The 15,816-nt window shown below is 44.2% G+C and overlaps 1 protein-coding gene across 2 annotated transcripts; it reads right to left on the bottom strand.

Annotated features, from left to right (window-relative positions):
• Positions 1 to 226: 226 nt before the first annotated feature.
• LOC120651373 lies at positions 227 to 3,334 on the bottom strand. 2 transcript variants are annotated; one of them, XM_039928849.1, is made up of 3 exons: positions 2,163 to 3,334; positions 1,986 to 2,030; positions 227 to 534 (listed from the first exon to the last, which is right to left on the bottom strand). In XM_039928849.1, the coding sequence occupies exons 1-2, from the start codon at positions 3,283 to 3,285 to the stop codon at positions 1,987 to 1,989; spliced, it is 1,167 nt and encodes a 388-aa protein (XP_039784783.1). In that variant the 5' UTR covers positions 3,286 to 3,334; the 3' UTR covers positions 227 to 534; position 1,986. The 2 variants fall into 2 exon arrangements, with proteins under 2 accessions (XP_039784783.1, XP_039784782.1); XM_039928848.1 differs by lacking the exon at positions 1,986 to 2,030 and having other exon boundaries at positions 2,163 to 3,321.
• Between the last annotated feature and the right edge of the window lie 12,482 nt (positions 3,335 to 15,816).

The raw sequence follows: 15,816 nt of genomic DNA, 5'->3' as shown, positions 1-15,816 counted from the left end.
AGCAACAGGGATGTGCCACAGTTGCAGCTTGCGCTTGTGCATTCCAATTTGTCAGTAAAGCTATCGCCATGCCCGAACGAGATAATATAAACCTACTCCGAAACAGCACCGCAATCAGTTATGTAATTATGTTAGATAGAGAACCGCGCATCCCCTCTGAGAAAATCCACGGAGAATGGCTGCTTACGAGCTCAAAATATCCAGAACATTCGAGCCAAGAGGGAGATAGTGCCAGTTGACCCAACAGTCGCAACTGTACTTCTGCCGATTCTGCAGCTAACAAACAAGTAGCCATGTTATGAAACAACCAAGTAATAAACCAAGCATATACACCTCGATCAAGTAATAAGTTTCTCCACATAGCTAATAGCTTTCGCTTCCTTACGAAAAATAGCGTCATTTCATTACTTGTCGTCACCTCTCCTTGAGCCTAGACAGTTTCTCAGCAGTAGGTTCAATGGAGTGACCTTAGTGAATTATGGTTCTCAGTTTTACTGTTTCCGTGGCCATCCTCCCCACCACCACCGCCTCCACCTACAACCACCGGAAGTAAAGGATAAGGAGAATGTTCAGGCATATGAATCAAAAGATATAACCCAGTGCATGGAAAGAAAAAGTGGAATTATACATAAATAAACATAGCTACAACAATCCATACGGAAAAAATGCCCATATAGCTACCACAAAAATAACACCACATCCAACATCAACAAGAGATAAACTAAACTACAACGCCGCACCAATCTTCGTAATATCGTTCAGAAATGACTTGGAAGCAATCCTATATTAACTGACAGTGGAAGATGCAAAACTAGATAATTAACCTAATGTAATTTGTTTATTCATGTTCTATAAGGTGAAGTCAATTCTAGCATAAGATTGGTATCCAAAAGGCCGGATTTTGTAACTATGCTTATGCATATGTCAATTCGGAAGCGAACAGATACTGGAACGAACTTCTATTGAGACCTTCAACTGCTGCTCTATTATGAATAAACCATATAAAACAAAGCACCGTCTTGATTCTCCCTTGTTTTGGACAAAGATAGTTAAATAAAACTAAGCAATAAAAGGATTACCATCTCATCCCTTGCACACTCAAGATGACATGATATGATATTACTCGGTAATCAATCATATAAATGACAAAACACCAAACCATACTGTGTTTTAGTTCAAATATACCAAACCGAATATACTTCCTAAAAGACTTAAACTGAACTGAAATATAATATAAAAGGATAGTAAGTCCTTATTCATAATAGTCTGAGCACTCAGTCACAAAACTGTAAAAATTATTTTGCTCAAAAAAAACTGTAAAAATTATTTGCAATGACCATCACTACTGCACCACTTAAATCTTCTTTTCCTTCTAGAACTCAAGACACTAACAGAGATGATAAAGAATCCAGCCTCAAGGCACTGCAACTGCAACGGTGCAGCCTGACTAAGCCTGTGAGTTGCACAGACCCAATCTGAATGAAGTTCAAACCTTTTGCTGCTCTCTGATGTGTCATTTTAGGTATGGTTAAAATGTTTTTTACAGTTTATTTGACCTCATCTGCTGTTGCTTATTTATTACTTTCAAACTTAGCTTCAAATGGAATCAGTTAGTAATTTTCAAAGAACAAGCGTATATCAACATTGCCAAAGACACAAGGATGTCATAAGCATAAAGTTTCCGATTCTATTAACTCACTCTTAATATTTCATCCAATCGATAAAGTTGTTGGTATGCTTTTATCTGCAATTAATTTGTTTTCAGGAAAATCAAATGAGTGTTAAAACATTAATATATACACTAGGGGAACATGATAAAATAACACTCCATTATCCTGGCTGTTTAATAGCAGAAGATTTTGATTTTGCTACCATCAAATTACTTCTGTCAGCAGGAAGATCAATATGACATGACAAAGGAGAATAGAAAACAAATAGACATTAAGTGCAATACTGATATGCCACTTCCATCACCTAATGCTGACCTTATTTTTCTGCAAATTTGCGGCAAGGTTCGCCATGTGAAGGCGCTGCACAAATATATATCCATTGATGTGTGATTAAACTTTCCATGCCAAATATTGTGCAGTTCATGTACCCATTTAAACTTTAAAGATAAACCATGCTTCAGGCGAAAGTAAATTGATGTTAATTGTTCATACCTGCGACAAAAAAGCTTGAGCAAGGACAAACAATCTCCATGAGGCCAGCATCAGAGACCTTCTCGAGCTGCACTGCCACAGCGTCGAGGGAGAGCATATAGATTCCGCATATGGTCCTTAGAAATGCGAAATCGCCACCCTCATCAACCCCAAGTATCTTGATAGGCGGCACAAACGTGATCCGAGGAGTCATCCCTGGCGGCGGAGCGAACACGCTAAGGTCAAATGCAGTGCGCAGCACCCAATTCGCATTGCCATCACCGTCGGCCTCCCGCACCCACAGATGCAGGCTGTACTGCTTCACGTCAGCGAGGCCCAGCACGCCGGCCTCAGACTCCATGAGCTGGATGTTCCCCAGGTAATGGCTCTGCGCGTGCGGCGGCGGCTCCACCGAGGCCAAACTCTCTTTGCCCAGATGGAGCTCGAGGATGCCACCCTCGTCAAGCAACCAGTAGACCGCGTCCCCGACCAGCGCGCTGGGCTTGTCGCAGACGTCGTCGCAAGGCGCCTCCGCCGTGATCAGCCTGCCCCAGGCGCTAGTCTCAGACGAGTAGACGCAGGCGGACGCGCGGCCGTTGCCGGTGAAGACGAAGGCCACGCGGAAGGAGCCCTCGCGGCGGCCCACGCCGACCGGGTCGCCAAGAACGGTGGCATTGCACGCCTTGACGTGGCATCCGAGCCGGCTGAGGCGGACGCAGCGGCGGTGGCGGGTGATGGGGTCCCAGACGAGGAGCTGGAGCCAGCCGGGTCGACTGCGGAGGAGCGCGCGGCCGTGGCGGCAGCTGAGGAGGACCCAGCTGGCGGCGTCGGGGAGCGCGAAGGCCGCGCTGGCGACGCGGTCCGGGGCCTCTCCGACGGGGACGAATCGGCCACTGCGCTGGGAGATGCGGAAGAGGCCGAGCACGGGCGGTGTTCGGTGGAATGCGCGGGAGCGGCGGAGGAAGCCCGGGTCGCGGAGCAGGCGGCGCCAGCGCGTGCAGACGAGGGAGGCGCGGAGGAGGCAGGCCGGGTGCCGCGGGAGGCGGAGAAGGATCTCGGAGAGGAGGTCGTCGTCGTCCAGCGGCAGCGTTGGCGGCTGCGGCGCGTGCGCTCGCTGCCGCGGCCTGGAGATCATGCTTCCCATCGCGCTGCCGGATGGGGATTGGTTTGGTGGGGGCGTCCGGAGCAACACCCACTACACCTCACCGGTTTAGCTGCGCTGGGGTTTTGGAGTGCCAAGTTGGCGTGTGGGCCAGCGCTTATTTATTTTCTTATTTTATCTATATGTTCGTTTGTATTTTTCAGCTTGTTCATATATGAGTTTCAACCTGAGGTTTGACCGTTTGACTGCAGAAATGTGTGTCTGTCAAAACTGGAGATTGAACAGAGGCCCTTATTTTATTTCAACGCCTACTTTGAGCTACTCTTATAAGTTCGATCTAATGCGAGTTTCAGTTTTAGCAGCCTGAATCTCCCCGTAACCATCACAAACAGCTGTTTCAATTCTCTCTTGCATTGAAGGATCCATCAATGTCAAGGTACTTTTCTTGGAGCCTATCTTTGCCACAGGGCTATTTGGTCCGCGTCTAACTTTGCCAAGCATAAAAATAGGTGGGCGAGCAAAATAGCCATCACACTTGTGGGAAATATTGATACAGCAATGGACTTATGACATATGATGTGGAACAAGGGTTAATAAAAAAAGGTTTGCCAAGCCACAATTGCAGCTTGAACATAACACTCACACCTCACGCAACATTTATTGTGCACTTATTTACTAACTTCTCGCCACATTTACGCCTAAATATTTGTTGGCCGCACGTTGCCTAACCTATTGTTTCTGCCAAGGGTACGGTGTAGCAAGTCAGGGCTTTTCACCAAGTCATTGGTTTTGCATCAGCTTTTCTTTAGCAAGCATGTAGCTAGCTGTTCAGCATCTTACAGCAGGAGTCTAGCTATGCCGCCTTCACCTGAATTGTTTCTGTTTGTTTCAGACCACCACGCCCGGCCGGAGCAGAGCACACAACTTCATCTGCATTTTGGTCTCCATTAACCATACTGTACAGTACCTGCCGATATTGTCCTGAAGGTCAAAGTGCTATGGGATAGGCACCCGAGGTACATTTTCATTTAAGAGCAAGTATAGTAACCGGCGAATAGTGAGTGAGATCCGATGTTGATGAGAGAGAAAGGAGGAAAGAGAAAAAAACAGGCGAGTCGCACGAGACGGGCCGGTGTCGTGCACTATTTGATAGCGGAATCGCGCGCTCGTCTGCTTCCATGTCGCAACTGAGGAGTTAAACTGGCGGGGTGCACCACTATCGCTGTACAGCTCATCCAAGCTGGAGCGCAAGACGCCCGCGAGCAGCCGAATTCATTAAACTTGCTCTAAGTCGTTCGGTACTTAATTAGTTGCATGGATCAATGCAGCCTATGTAGGATAAGATGGTGAACATAAGAAAATAGGCCGACTTCGGTACTTAATTAGTTGCATGGATCAATGCAGCCTATGTAGGATAAGATGGTGAACATCAGAAAATAGGCCGACTTCGGTACTTAATTAGTTGCATGGATCAATGCAGCCTATGTAGGATAAGATGGTGAACATCAGAAAATAGGCCGACGGATCATGCAGAACTGCAGAACGGACCGATATGGTGTCTCACATTTCTACCAAATCAACACATAGGTTGTCACTCGATCGGTTAATTATATTTGCTTCTTCAAGGCTCAAGCCGACTCTTCATCGACTACTGTGTATGAGTTATCCTTGAGCACCGACCTGCGACTGAGGCTGTGAGGTTCCATAGACCATACAAGGTGACGGAATGCATACGGCAGAGGCGGAGCGGGCCACGAAGGAGGCTACAGGATGCCAAGTGACTCTGAACTATGCTGTTAGGCGCCACGGCTACCAAAAAAAAAAAAACAGCAGTGTGCTTGTGCTGTTGCGCAGGGAAATCAGACTTAGCAAGGCAAGAAGCCAAGAACGGACCTAAAAGAATGATACTTTCTCCGTTTTACTAAATTAAAATTATATACCTCACTTTTTCTTTGTCCTAAGTAAAAACTTCTCTAGTTTGAAAAGTTTGTATAAAAAATTCTTTGCAGTTGTTGTGCCGTTGCAACTGCATTTTGTTTCAGAACAAACCGCTGTTGGATAGCCATATGCGTTGCCTGGGCTCATTGGCAAGTTGGGTTTCGGCCGGATCAAAGTTGGGATTGGCCTAAGGACAGCCTAAACAAGTTTGGGCCGTTATGTGGACCTGATCCAAAGGTCTAAACTGTGGCTTGCTTGTCAAGAAAAACAATCCGGTGAGCTCAACCTCTGAACAAAGCGAAAGGGCATGTAGTCTAGCGGTTATAAGAGCCTCGGTAGCATTTGAGATCTTGGATTCGACTTCTCATGGGAGCGAATATTCTGGGATTTAACGGTGTTGTGCATTAAGTGGTAGGTGACGTTTCCGTTGACAGCGAGGCGTCTGTGGTGACTTCGTCAATCTCGAGGATTTGCCGGCTCAGTCTTCGAAGATGCTCATAGAGGTAGGGTTTGTGTACGTGTGTTCATAGAAGTGAGTGTGCGTGCGTTGTGAGTGTCTGAGTTGTACTGTGTATCTTAAAAAAAAAACCTCTGAAGCAAACCCTCTCCAAAAAAGGAAACGATAGCAGAAGCTTAAGCCGCTTTATTTTTCATGAAACAAGTTACATAGATATAAATGTTCATATATTAATCCATATAAATACACATAACACCCTATTTTTATGAACACTTAGAAACTAGGTTGTCAAATCTTAAGAGTGGCGAAGTCACCACTAGCATCTTAATCACGATAGCTACGTCCCCTACTATTGAAAGAACAACGAAAATAATTCTTACAATAAATCTAGGAAAAATGAGCGCCCTGTCGGGTTTCACCATAATAAATCCACAACGCGCTTTAGGTCCCCACACCAGAAACCGTTTGGTTCACTGCCAAACTGGCGACGCAGCATCGCTGGGGTATGATCCCGGGGTAGCGATAGATACATATTAAATCGTTCGACTCGAGATATCTAGAAGTCGTCAGGCGACAAAGGATGGGAGGACGTGGCATGTCGTTTAGGGGTGCAAATTGTCAAATTGGTGATCTTCACATACACCTCCAATCCTATTTAGTTCAAATATATATGTAGTACAAATATTTAAACTATGGAGAGTAAAAATATTTGAACTAAAATAAAGTTAGAGGCGTACGACCAATTTACACACCTGCCTCGGATCGGGTGCGGTGGAACCTACTGGCGAAGCATCGTGCGCGCGGCTGGGCCCGCCCTGGATAGTAGCAGCAAAGCAAGGTGGCAAGCAAGAACCTGGCGTAACCTCGTCCTCGTGTTGCATGCATTGTATATTCGGTTATCAGTACATCAACTTGGCATGCAATGCAATGCAACTTCAGTCGATCGAGAGTTCGTAATCCTTTGGTTTGCACGCGCGCATGCAGGTCGCAGCAGGTGGGCGCTTTTGCATTGCTCCGTTGTTTGTTGCTTTTAATTAATTTATTATTACTGGAGAAGCAAGGGGCCAGTCGGCCAGAAAGGCCGGCCGATGCATGTCAGCGTATGCATCCATGCGCAAAAGCAAGCTAGCTCTACCTTACTACTGTACTAGCATAGCAGGCAGACAAGCAGCGTGCGCGGCGTACTCGTGATCTCGTGATCCGTATATCGGCTGGGCTGGGCTTATGTACGGACGTGCGGCACGTGGAACCTATATATCTTTCGGAAGTTTTTTTTTTCTAATCATTTTCCACTGTCCGAGATTCGTGCAAAGCAATCACAATCTTTGGATCTACTCTAACCCTATCTTCTATCTCCCAGCTGCTCTGCTTCCCCCGACCGCCACCGCCGTCGCCGCTCAGCGCGCTCGCCCGCCCCACGCGCCTGCACCGCCGCCGTGGCCTGCTCCGCCCGCTGCTTGCCTACTGCATACGTGCCGCCGCCGCCTGCTGCGCGCCGCCGCTCGCCTGCAGCGCGCCGCCGCTCGCCTGCAGCGCGCCGCCGCCCCCAGCTCCGAGCGCCCCGTGCTTGCTCCGCCGCCGCCGCGCATCTCCTGCCCGCCGCCGCCGCCAGCAGCTCCTCTGCCGCACCCGCCGGAGCTCCGGCACTGTTGCCGGCACTCGCCGGCACCGGTGAAGAAGATGGGGAAAAATATTGAGTTTCAACATTTTTGAAATACTAGTTCAACATTTTCGAAACATTTTCGAAATACTAGTTCAACATTTTTAAATGCTAGTTCAACATCAACTGAGTTTTAATGGGCTTTATTGATGATTTGCTTAATCATCTTCTACAAGATGCATAGGGTCCCCGTGCGGCATGAGTGCATCATGAAGCGGAAATAAAGTCGCAAGGGACGAAGTTGCATGCCAAGCTTCCCCACGGACACGACGCATTCGCGGCCGGTGATCAACTCATCACGATGGCCAGCACAGCAGTGAACGAACGTTCAGGGCCAAGGGCACCGACACCGACGACGGAAGGCCGGAATGAAGCTGCGTTGCTGAACCGCGCGATGCCTACAGCTACAACGGGCGATGGGTGGGTGGCGTGGCGGGGGCGCAGAGCCCCTGTACTGTATGTACTGTACGTGTGCCCACACACAGTAGCCGATCCAGGCGGGGGTCCCGGTCCGACAGCTCGGCGTGGTAACGGACGACGGACCTTTGGCTGGCTGCCCCGCCAGGCCGCCACCGTAACCAAACAGAAACAGGGTCAAGCGAGTGGGGTAAAAGCAAGGAGGGGAAGCCGTGGATTGAAAGATGCTGTCGGCCTCTGCCTCTTTTCCTCGTCCGCCAGTCATTCCCCGCCTCCCCGTCGCCTCGGGGGCCAGGCCCACGACCCACCGCTGGTCTCAACTCGTCGTGTCTTGTTCGGACGAAATGGACTCCAGCTCACTTGGTTGGATGGTTTGGGTAGTACTTTAGTTTGACTTTCACTTTCGATGAGAGCGAATTTTAGATTAAGGTTTAAAAAATCTGCCTCGTTGGCAAGAGAAGCTAAAGTTCGGAGGGATTTCTTAGCCGAGAAGCCGAAGATCGCTTCCTTTTAATGAAATTCGCCGGACCGTCATACTCATACCCCCTCTTGTCGAATTTTTTTTTATGTTTCGTTGTTCGGTTAATCCTCTGAGGATTGGGAGAAATTGGAGGGACTTTATGTTGACGATTAAAATTGGCACTAGACAGTACCGACTGGTCTGACCGGTGCGCCCTAGAGGTCTAACCAGTCAAACGCTATATTCGGTCCGGCAGCAGCCGACCGGTCTGACCGGTCTTCGAGGAGTCCGAGTGCAATTAGATTATTTCATGGGTTTTTATCTGTAAATGGATTCCTTGCGGGATAAGTTCACCCCATCCTATAAATATAAATGGTCACGGCCGATTAGGGTATCAAATCGATCAAATACAAATTTTTTTTTATCTTTTTACTTTTTCTTGCCCTAGCTTTTTCAATTTACTATTTGTTGTTCCTCCTTGTCTCTAAGTCAATTGAGGGCGTTTTGGTGGCCTGTCGATTCTCGAGCAACCCTGCGTGCGCCTGCCCCGACGAGTCCTTCCCAGGCGACGTTTGTTGGTCTCACCGCCGGCTTTCCCGGCGACAACCCGTCTGACCGGTATACCCGACCTGTCTGACCGGTCTGAGCATCGGCACTGCATTGTGCCGTCGCTCGTTGCTCACCGCTCTAATTCTGCGCCAACATACTTTTTGGCGACTCCGCTGGGATCAGAAAAAATAAATCGGCTGCCATGGCCGGTATTTCTAAACCTGGTGAAGTTGATGCTCCCAATATCAAGAGGCCGACTGTTCAACAACTTCCGGCTGAGCATCAGAAAGTTCTTGATGACATCCAAAAGAAGATCAGAGAAGAGAAGGAGAAGGAGATCCAGAAGCTGGAAGAAGAAGCCATGAAGCAGTACATCTCACACTTCTCTATCGACCGTCAAGGAAAGGTCATAACGGATGCCGCCTTCGATGCTTCACAGTTTGAGGTAAAATTCGATGAGAACGAGCAGCCTGTCCTTAATTCTAAAATAGCTAATGCTATAGATGATATTGTTTCTTCTCATGTGAATAATAAGTTAGAATTTATTGGTCAAAATATGCATGATATGTTTGATGATCGCTTTAGCCGAATTGAAATACATCTTGGTATGAAGTTTGTCGGTAATAATGCATTTACATCTAATACTGATAAAACAATGTGTGGTTCGGCAATTTCAACTAATAATGCTATTGTGACTAATTCGGCTAATCAGCAAAGCCGAATTAATTATAATGCATCACCTAGTGCAAATGTGACGCATGGGCAGCAAGTTCGTTACGACATTCTACACCGCCGTACTTTGCTCAACATCATGGTACACCTAATGTAAGTCGGCCTATGGCTGATGATTTTGGATCTGGCAGCATTAAAGATGAAGTGATTAAAATCTTTAGACAAACTTTTGGTATAGATACAAAAGGAAGATGCCGATCATATAAGAGACCATACCCTGATGAGTACGAGCATGTTGCATATCCATAGGGTTTTAAAATTCCTGAATTTGTTAAATTCACTAGTGATGATAGTAGAACTACATTAGAGCATATCGTCCAATTTATTATACAATATGGTGAGGCTAGTACTAGTGATATTTACTAATTGAGATTATTTTCTTTATCTCTATCGGATGTTGCATTTACTTGGTTTATTTCATTGCCAACCAATTCAGTTCGCACATGGGCCGATTTAGAGCAGAAATTCTATGATTATTTCTTTACTGGTGAAACTGAATTGAAATTGCCACATCTTATATCAGTTAAGTAAAAGATACATGAAAGTGTTTCTAAATATATTAGAAGATTTAGAGATACTAGAAACTGATGCTGTAGTTTGACAATTTCTAATAGAGATTTAGCTGATCTAGCTTTTGCTGGTTTACTTGATTTTCATAAAACAAAGATAGAGGGATAAAAATTTCTAGATGTTAGTCAAGTCTTACAAAAAGCTCTGGCTAATGAAAGCCGAGTTAAAGAAGCTAGAGATTCCAAAAGTCCAATGAAAACCCTAATCGTCCTCTTTATGTGCTTAGGTGTGATTCTAATTATTCGGATGATGAAGGTAAGGATGTTTATACTGCTGAATTTGTTTGGCCTTCCAATGATAAACCTTGCATTTGTGGTTCTCTTAATCCGGTTCACAAAGTTCGGCAAGAAAGATTTACTTTTGATGTATCCAAATGTGAGAGAATATTTGATGAATTATATAAGAATGGATATATCAAGATGTCGCATGTCATACCGCCGCTTGAAGAATTAAAGTGGCGAGCTTATTGCAAATTTCATAATACTTTCTCTCACACCACTAATGATTGTAATGTGCTTCGGAGACAAATTCAATCGGCTGTTAATAAAGATCGAATAATTGTTCCACAAATGAAGGTGGATTAGAATCCTTTTCTTGCACATACACACATACTTGAATTGAATAATCCCAAAGTGTTAATTCGGCCAAATCAAGCCGAATCGACAAAAAGAAAAAAAATATAATTGTTGGTGAAGAGAGATCTGAGCTTTCAAAATCTCGCAAGGAAGCTCCAACAAAGAAGGTCCCTGAAGACTCATTGAAGAATTCAACGCTCGGGGAGGGGGGGGGGCAAGAAAAGATCAAAGCACCAGGTCTGCTAAGACCGGTCTGATCGGTCTAGAAACTAGTCTGACCGGTCACTCTGAGAATTCTGGAAATAATTCCAGAAACAAAAATGAAAAAAAGCCGAGTTTTAAAGAACTCTTGGCCAAATATGAAAAGAAAGGAGTCGTCCAGAAGCAGAGGGACGGCCAGACAAAGTAAAGGATACAAAGCCATCATCGTCTCAAGAGCAATCGAGTTTGAGGCAAGGTAATTCATTTAATGGACCGATTGCTCCATGGTATTGCTGGTATCCTTATTATATGTCTTTGGATTATGGTAGGATGCACATGCAGTGATATTATATTCATTATCCTTCTATATATCTGAGTTTTGCTTCACAAAGACCGATTAGCGATAATCTGGTCAAAAAAGACATTGATTGCAGTAAAGAGTGTGAGAAGGGCATAAAACAAGATTCAAAATATCTACAGCCGAGGTGGTGTCCCTCAGGCTTGTCTCACACCCAAAAGAGAAGGCTGCAACGGATGCCCAAAAAGGAGTCCATGGAACAGCAAGCGGAGGTTGTACCAGCGAGGTCGGCGACCATGAAGCAGGTATGGAGGCTTAAGCAAGTTGTTTCGTCATCAGCTTGAAGAAGAAGCAAGATACGGCCGATAAATTGTTATCGCCCTTAGCACAAAAAATGGCCGATGTATTCATCACCCTTAGACAATTTTGGTCCAGAAGAGTGTTCTTTGGCACACAAGCTTTGCCAAAGAATAAAGGGGTATATGTTGATGACTAAAATTGGCACTAGACACTACCGACCGGTCTGACCGGTGCGCCCTAGCGGTCTAACCGGTCAGACACTGTAGTCGGTCCGGCAGCAGCCGACCGGTCTGACCGGTAGGGTCGACCAGTCTGTCCGGTCTTTGAGGAGTCCGAGTGCAATTAGATTATTTCATGGGTTTTTATCTATAAAAAGAATTTCTTGCGGGATAAGTCCACCCCACCCTATAAATATAAAGAGTCACGGCCGATTAGGGTATCCAATCGATCAAATACAAAAAACTTTTATCTTTTTACTTTTTCTTGCCCTACCTTTTCCAATCTACTATTTGATGTTCCTCCTTCGTCTCTACGTCGTTTGAGGGCATTCTAGGTGGCCTGCCAACCCAAGAGCAACGCTACGTGCGCCTGCCCCGACGGGTCCTTCCCGAGCGACGTCCATTGGTCCCGCTACCGGCTTTCCTGGCAACAATCGGTTTGACCAGTATACCCGACCGGTCTGACCGGTCTGAGCATCGGCGCTGCGTTGTGCCGTCGCTCGCTGCGCATTCTAGCGCTTTGGTGTGTTGACCCTAATTCTGCGCCAACACTTTAATTTGTTGGTGATTTAATCACACCCAACCATGTTGGGTTTGGAGGGAATTGAAGAGGATTGGAGGGGATTGTTATAATTCACAACAAGTCAGCAAGTCAAAATCTCCAAACCCCTCCAATTCCTGGCAAACTCCTTAGTCCCCGTTCGGTTCGGGTCGATCCGGGCTATTCCATTTGCTTGCCTCCTTCCAGCCCAGAATGCCTACTGACGTTAAGCTAACCGTAGTTTGAGAATTCTGCTAATTCCAAGTATTCCATTATTATTGTTAATAAAAAGAATATAAAAAGTAAAGAGGAGAAGGCATAACCAGAAGAATTGTGAGCGTTTCTATCCCCTATAGAATGTGCTTTATTTTCGTATTGGGATTCGATTTAGCTTTGTTAGACGGGTAGGAGCCGGGCAATGGTGCCGTTGAATGGCTTTTTAGCCTCTAAGAGACAACAAGAAGAGCCTAACCAGGACCTTGAGATAACAGCCCATAGGGTAGCCCCTACAGAGCAAAAATCTAAGGTCGGAATACCGGAGTGGCCTCGAACGATCTAGAACCATTCCAGGCTTTATTCTAGGTGTGAAGGACTTCCTAGCCTGGAACGGTTCCGGCCTAGAGCTGAAGGGGCCCTTAAGGATTTTGTTGTGAAAACTTCTAAAGATTATAGATTCTTAAGATATTGATAAAGCTTCACAACAGCATAATTTTAGATTCTGCTCATTGTCTCACCACTCCATAAGAAAAAAAAAATCAATTGTTCTATTCTTCACATGATGAGCTAGAGTGTGTAAAAATGCTATTACTCTCTCTCTCTCTCTCTCTCTCTCTCTCTCTCTCTCTTAACGAGGTATTTCTTGTACCACTCAACCTATCAATATCTCTAGGCATCTTACATAATATAGAAAAAGTTCTCCTATCCATGCAAAGGTCATTTATGCAGTTAACATCACTCTCACGTATAAGACCATACATAAGTTGATTTCTATGTTTTTTTAACTTTATCCTCCTTTCTATTTCCTAACACTTCCACTTATATGATAGGACTAATATAATAATGCCAAGATATAATAATACATTAGCATGATGGAACACACCATATTTTTAAGGGCTGTATTTCATTGAGTTAATGGAATACGAGCCATAGTGCTATTCAAAGATACTAATGTGTGAAATTACAATAGGACAATGTTGTTCAAAAGTCTAAAATAAAAAGAGCCTATCTCTACTTCAACTCAAACAAACATACAAATTAGTAGAATAGTATAGTGCTCCTACTCGCCTCTTCTCATCCTCTGTCATCCACCGCCACCCCACCCCCATGGGCCACGGACCCACAAGGCCACAACCTCACACCCCCACAGACTGGTAGACTACCATTCCTCTTTGCTCAAAACAACGAGTTTTGTGGAAAATCAAGAGAGCATACACGCACCCCCCAAACTCAATCACTTGATGATGGAGATGGTCGAATATATACGATAAGATATGACGGAAGTGAGCGGATCCAAAACCTTCTTGTAGAATGAAGCGGGCAGCAGCCTACCTGGAGGCCACATTAAGAATGATTTATGACCCAGGTACTGGGGCCAGCCGGTCGGGTACATTGTACGGTAACAAGCATTCCAAGTAAGGATGGATCCGGATGGCTGAATATTCGAATTATCCGTATTCGTATCCGCTTAAAACGTAAATATGGATATTCGTATTCGTATTCGATTTTAATATGGATGTCATATGGATGCATCCGAATTCGACTTTGAGAATTTTTCTCTATCCGATTCCATATTCATATTCGAGGAATATCCGATCATATCCGTATCCGTCCGTATCCGCAAAGAAAAAGTGACTAGTGAGACAATCTTAAACTTATTTTTATACCTAATTACTTAATGATGTATACTATTTAAATTATTTAGAAGACTAGGTAACTAATAATATATTTATTAAATTAGTAATGATATAAAAATTAACTTTAACTATTTAATATATTTATTTCATGATTAAAATTATTTTATATGATTCAAATTAATCATTTATTTAATGATAAAATCTTTTTATATATCTTAATTATTAAGTATTTAAATATTTCTTTATTTTACATTTAAAATTAGTATTATATATTTAATATAAAAGCTATACATAGATAATTATATTCTTTTTTATTAGCTATCTTCTAATCCTTTACTCCCTACTTGTATAGTAATTTTCATCTACTATAAAATATAGTAAAAGGTGACATTCGCATTCGTATCCGAATTAAAATATAGTAAAAGGTGACATTCGGATCCGATTTGATCCGTATCCGATCCGAATCCATCCTTAATTCCAAGGCCATGTTTAGTTCCCACTCCATAAACCCCGTAAACACAAAAAAAAAGTCGCATTGAATATTTTGACACATGCATGGAGTACTAAATGAAGTCTATTTACAAAACTTTTTACATATATGGGCTGTAAATCCCGAGACGAATCTAATGAGTCTACTTAATTCATGATTTGCAACATTGATGCTACAGTAACCATCAACTAATTATTAATTAATCATGGGTTAATTAGCATCATTAGATTCGTCTAGCGATTTACAACCCATCTGTGCAAAAAATTTTATAAATAGACTTCATTTAATACTTCAAATTAGCAAGATTCCATCGCAAAATTTGTTTGCAAAACATCTAAACACGGCCCAATTTCCTCCGGTGCTCGCTGAAAACATCTAAACACGGCCCAATTTCCTCCGGTGCTTGCTGCTCTTGACAAGCTATGCATGCCAAACATGGGGTACAGTGCTACCGTGATTCAGTGATTAGGCTGTAATAAATGTTATGCCCGGTCCATGTCCATGAGCGAGAGCTCGCCGCACCTTTTGCTTTGGTCGTTGGTGAAGCTTTTGCATTGGTCCACAGGTTCACTGCGCCAGAAGCAACCACAGTCCACAGGTTCACCTGGTCAACCAAACAAATTGGCCGCAGGATACGGCTGCACCCAGAATCTACAGTTATCAACCGCAACAACTCCACTCAACGCCTCAGCGGAGGCAACTAATTTAAAAAAAAAAACTGGAATGTACAAAACTGAAGAACAAGATAATTTTGGAAAACGACACACAAATATGCTATGCAAATTAACCTTCTTTTGGCTAACGACAAGATTATTTCAAGTACTTCCCAAATGAATATTTACTTATCAAATTCTTAAGTGGAAAATTAATAGCAGCAAGCAGACTTACTTCCTTCGAGCACAAATGAAGGTGGAATTAGTTCTTATCTTTTTTGTGGTGCAGTACCACTTCTTGTCTAAATGGATGATGTTTTCCATTTCGATGAACTTAGCTTCATTTGACAATGTCCTTTGATCTAACAAGGAAATACAACATTGTGGTCTTTCTTTCTTGTTTGCTTCTATCAATAGAGGCTTTAGTGTGCTGGTGTGGCATCGTAGTTGCCCATGCTTGAACCACCTATGTTAGGTGCTCTTCATCACACCAATGCCTTCAGCTACAAATCATATAGTAGTTCTCATGCGTAAGGGAACACTAAAGATGCATTTGGTTGGGTTGTGACTTTTGGGAAAGCTGCTGTGAAATGTTGCCTGGAAGTCTGTTTGGTTGAGCAGCTGAAGCATTGAGTATAGCTTCTTTCACTTACGAGCGGAC

The sequence above is a fragment of the Panicum virgatum genome, chromosome 9K (genome assembly GCF_016808335.1).
Source record: "Panicum virgatum strain AP13 chromosome 9K, P.virgatum_v5, whole genome shotgun sequence".
Taxonomy (NCBI): Eukaryota; Viridiplantae; Streptophyta; class Magnoliopsida; order Poales; family Poaceae; genus Panicum; species Panicum virgatum.
This window is presented reverse-complemented; position numbering and strand designations above follow the sequence as displayed.

Bases quoted from the DNA above. Each gene is read 5' to 3' on its own strand.
- LOC120651373 (XM_039928848.1), bottom strand. From the start codon at position 3,285: ATGGGAAGCATGATCTCCAGGCCGCGGCAGCGAGCGCACGCGCCGCAG. The intron at 535-2,162 runs GTATGAACAATT...CGGTGGTTGTAG, and splicing joins CTCAAGCTTTTTTGTCGCAG to GTGGAGGCGGTGGTGGTGGG.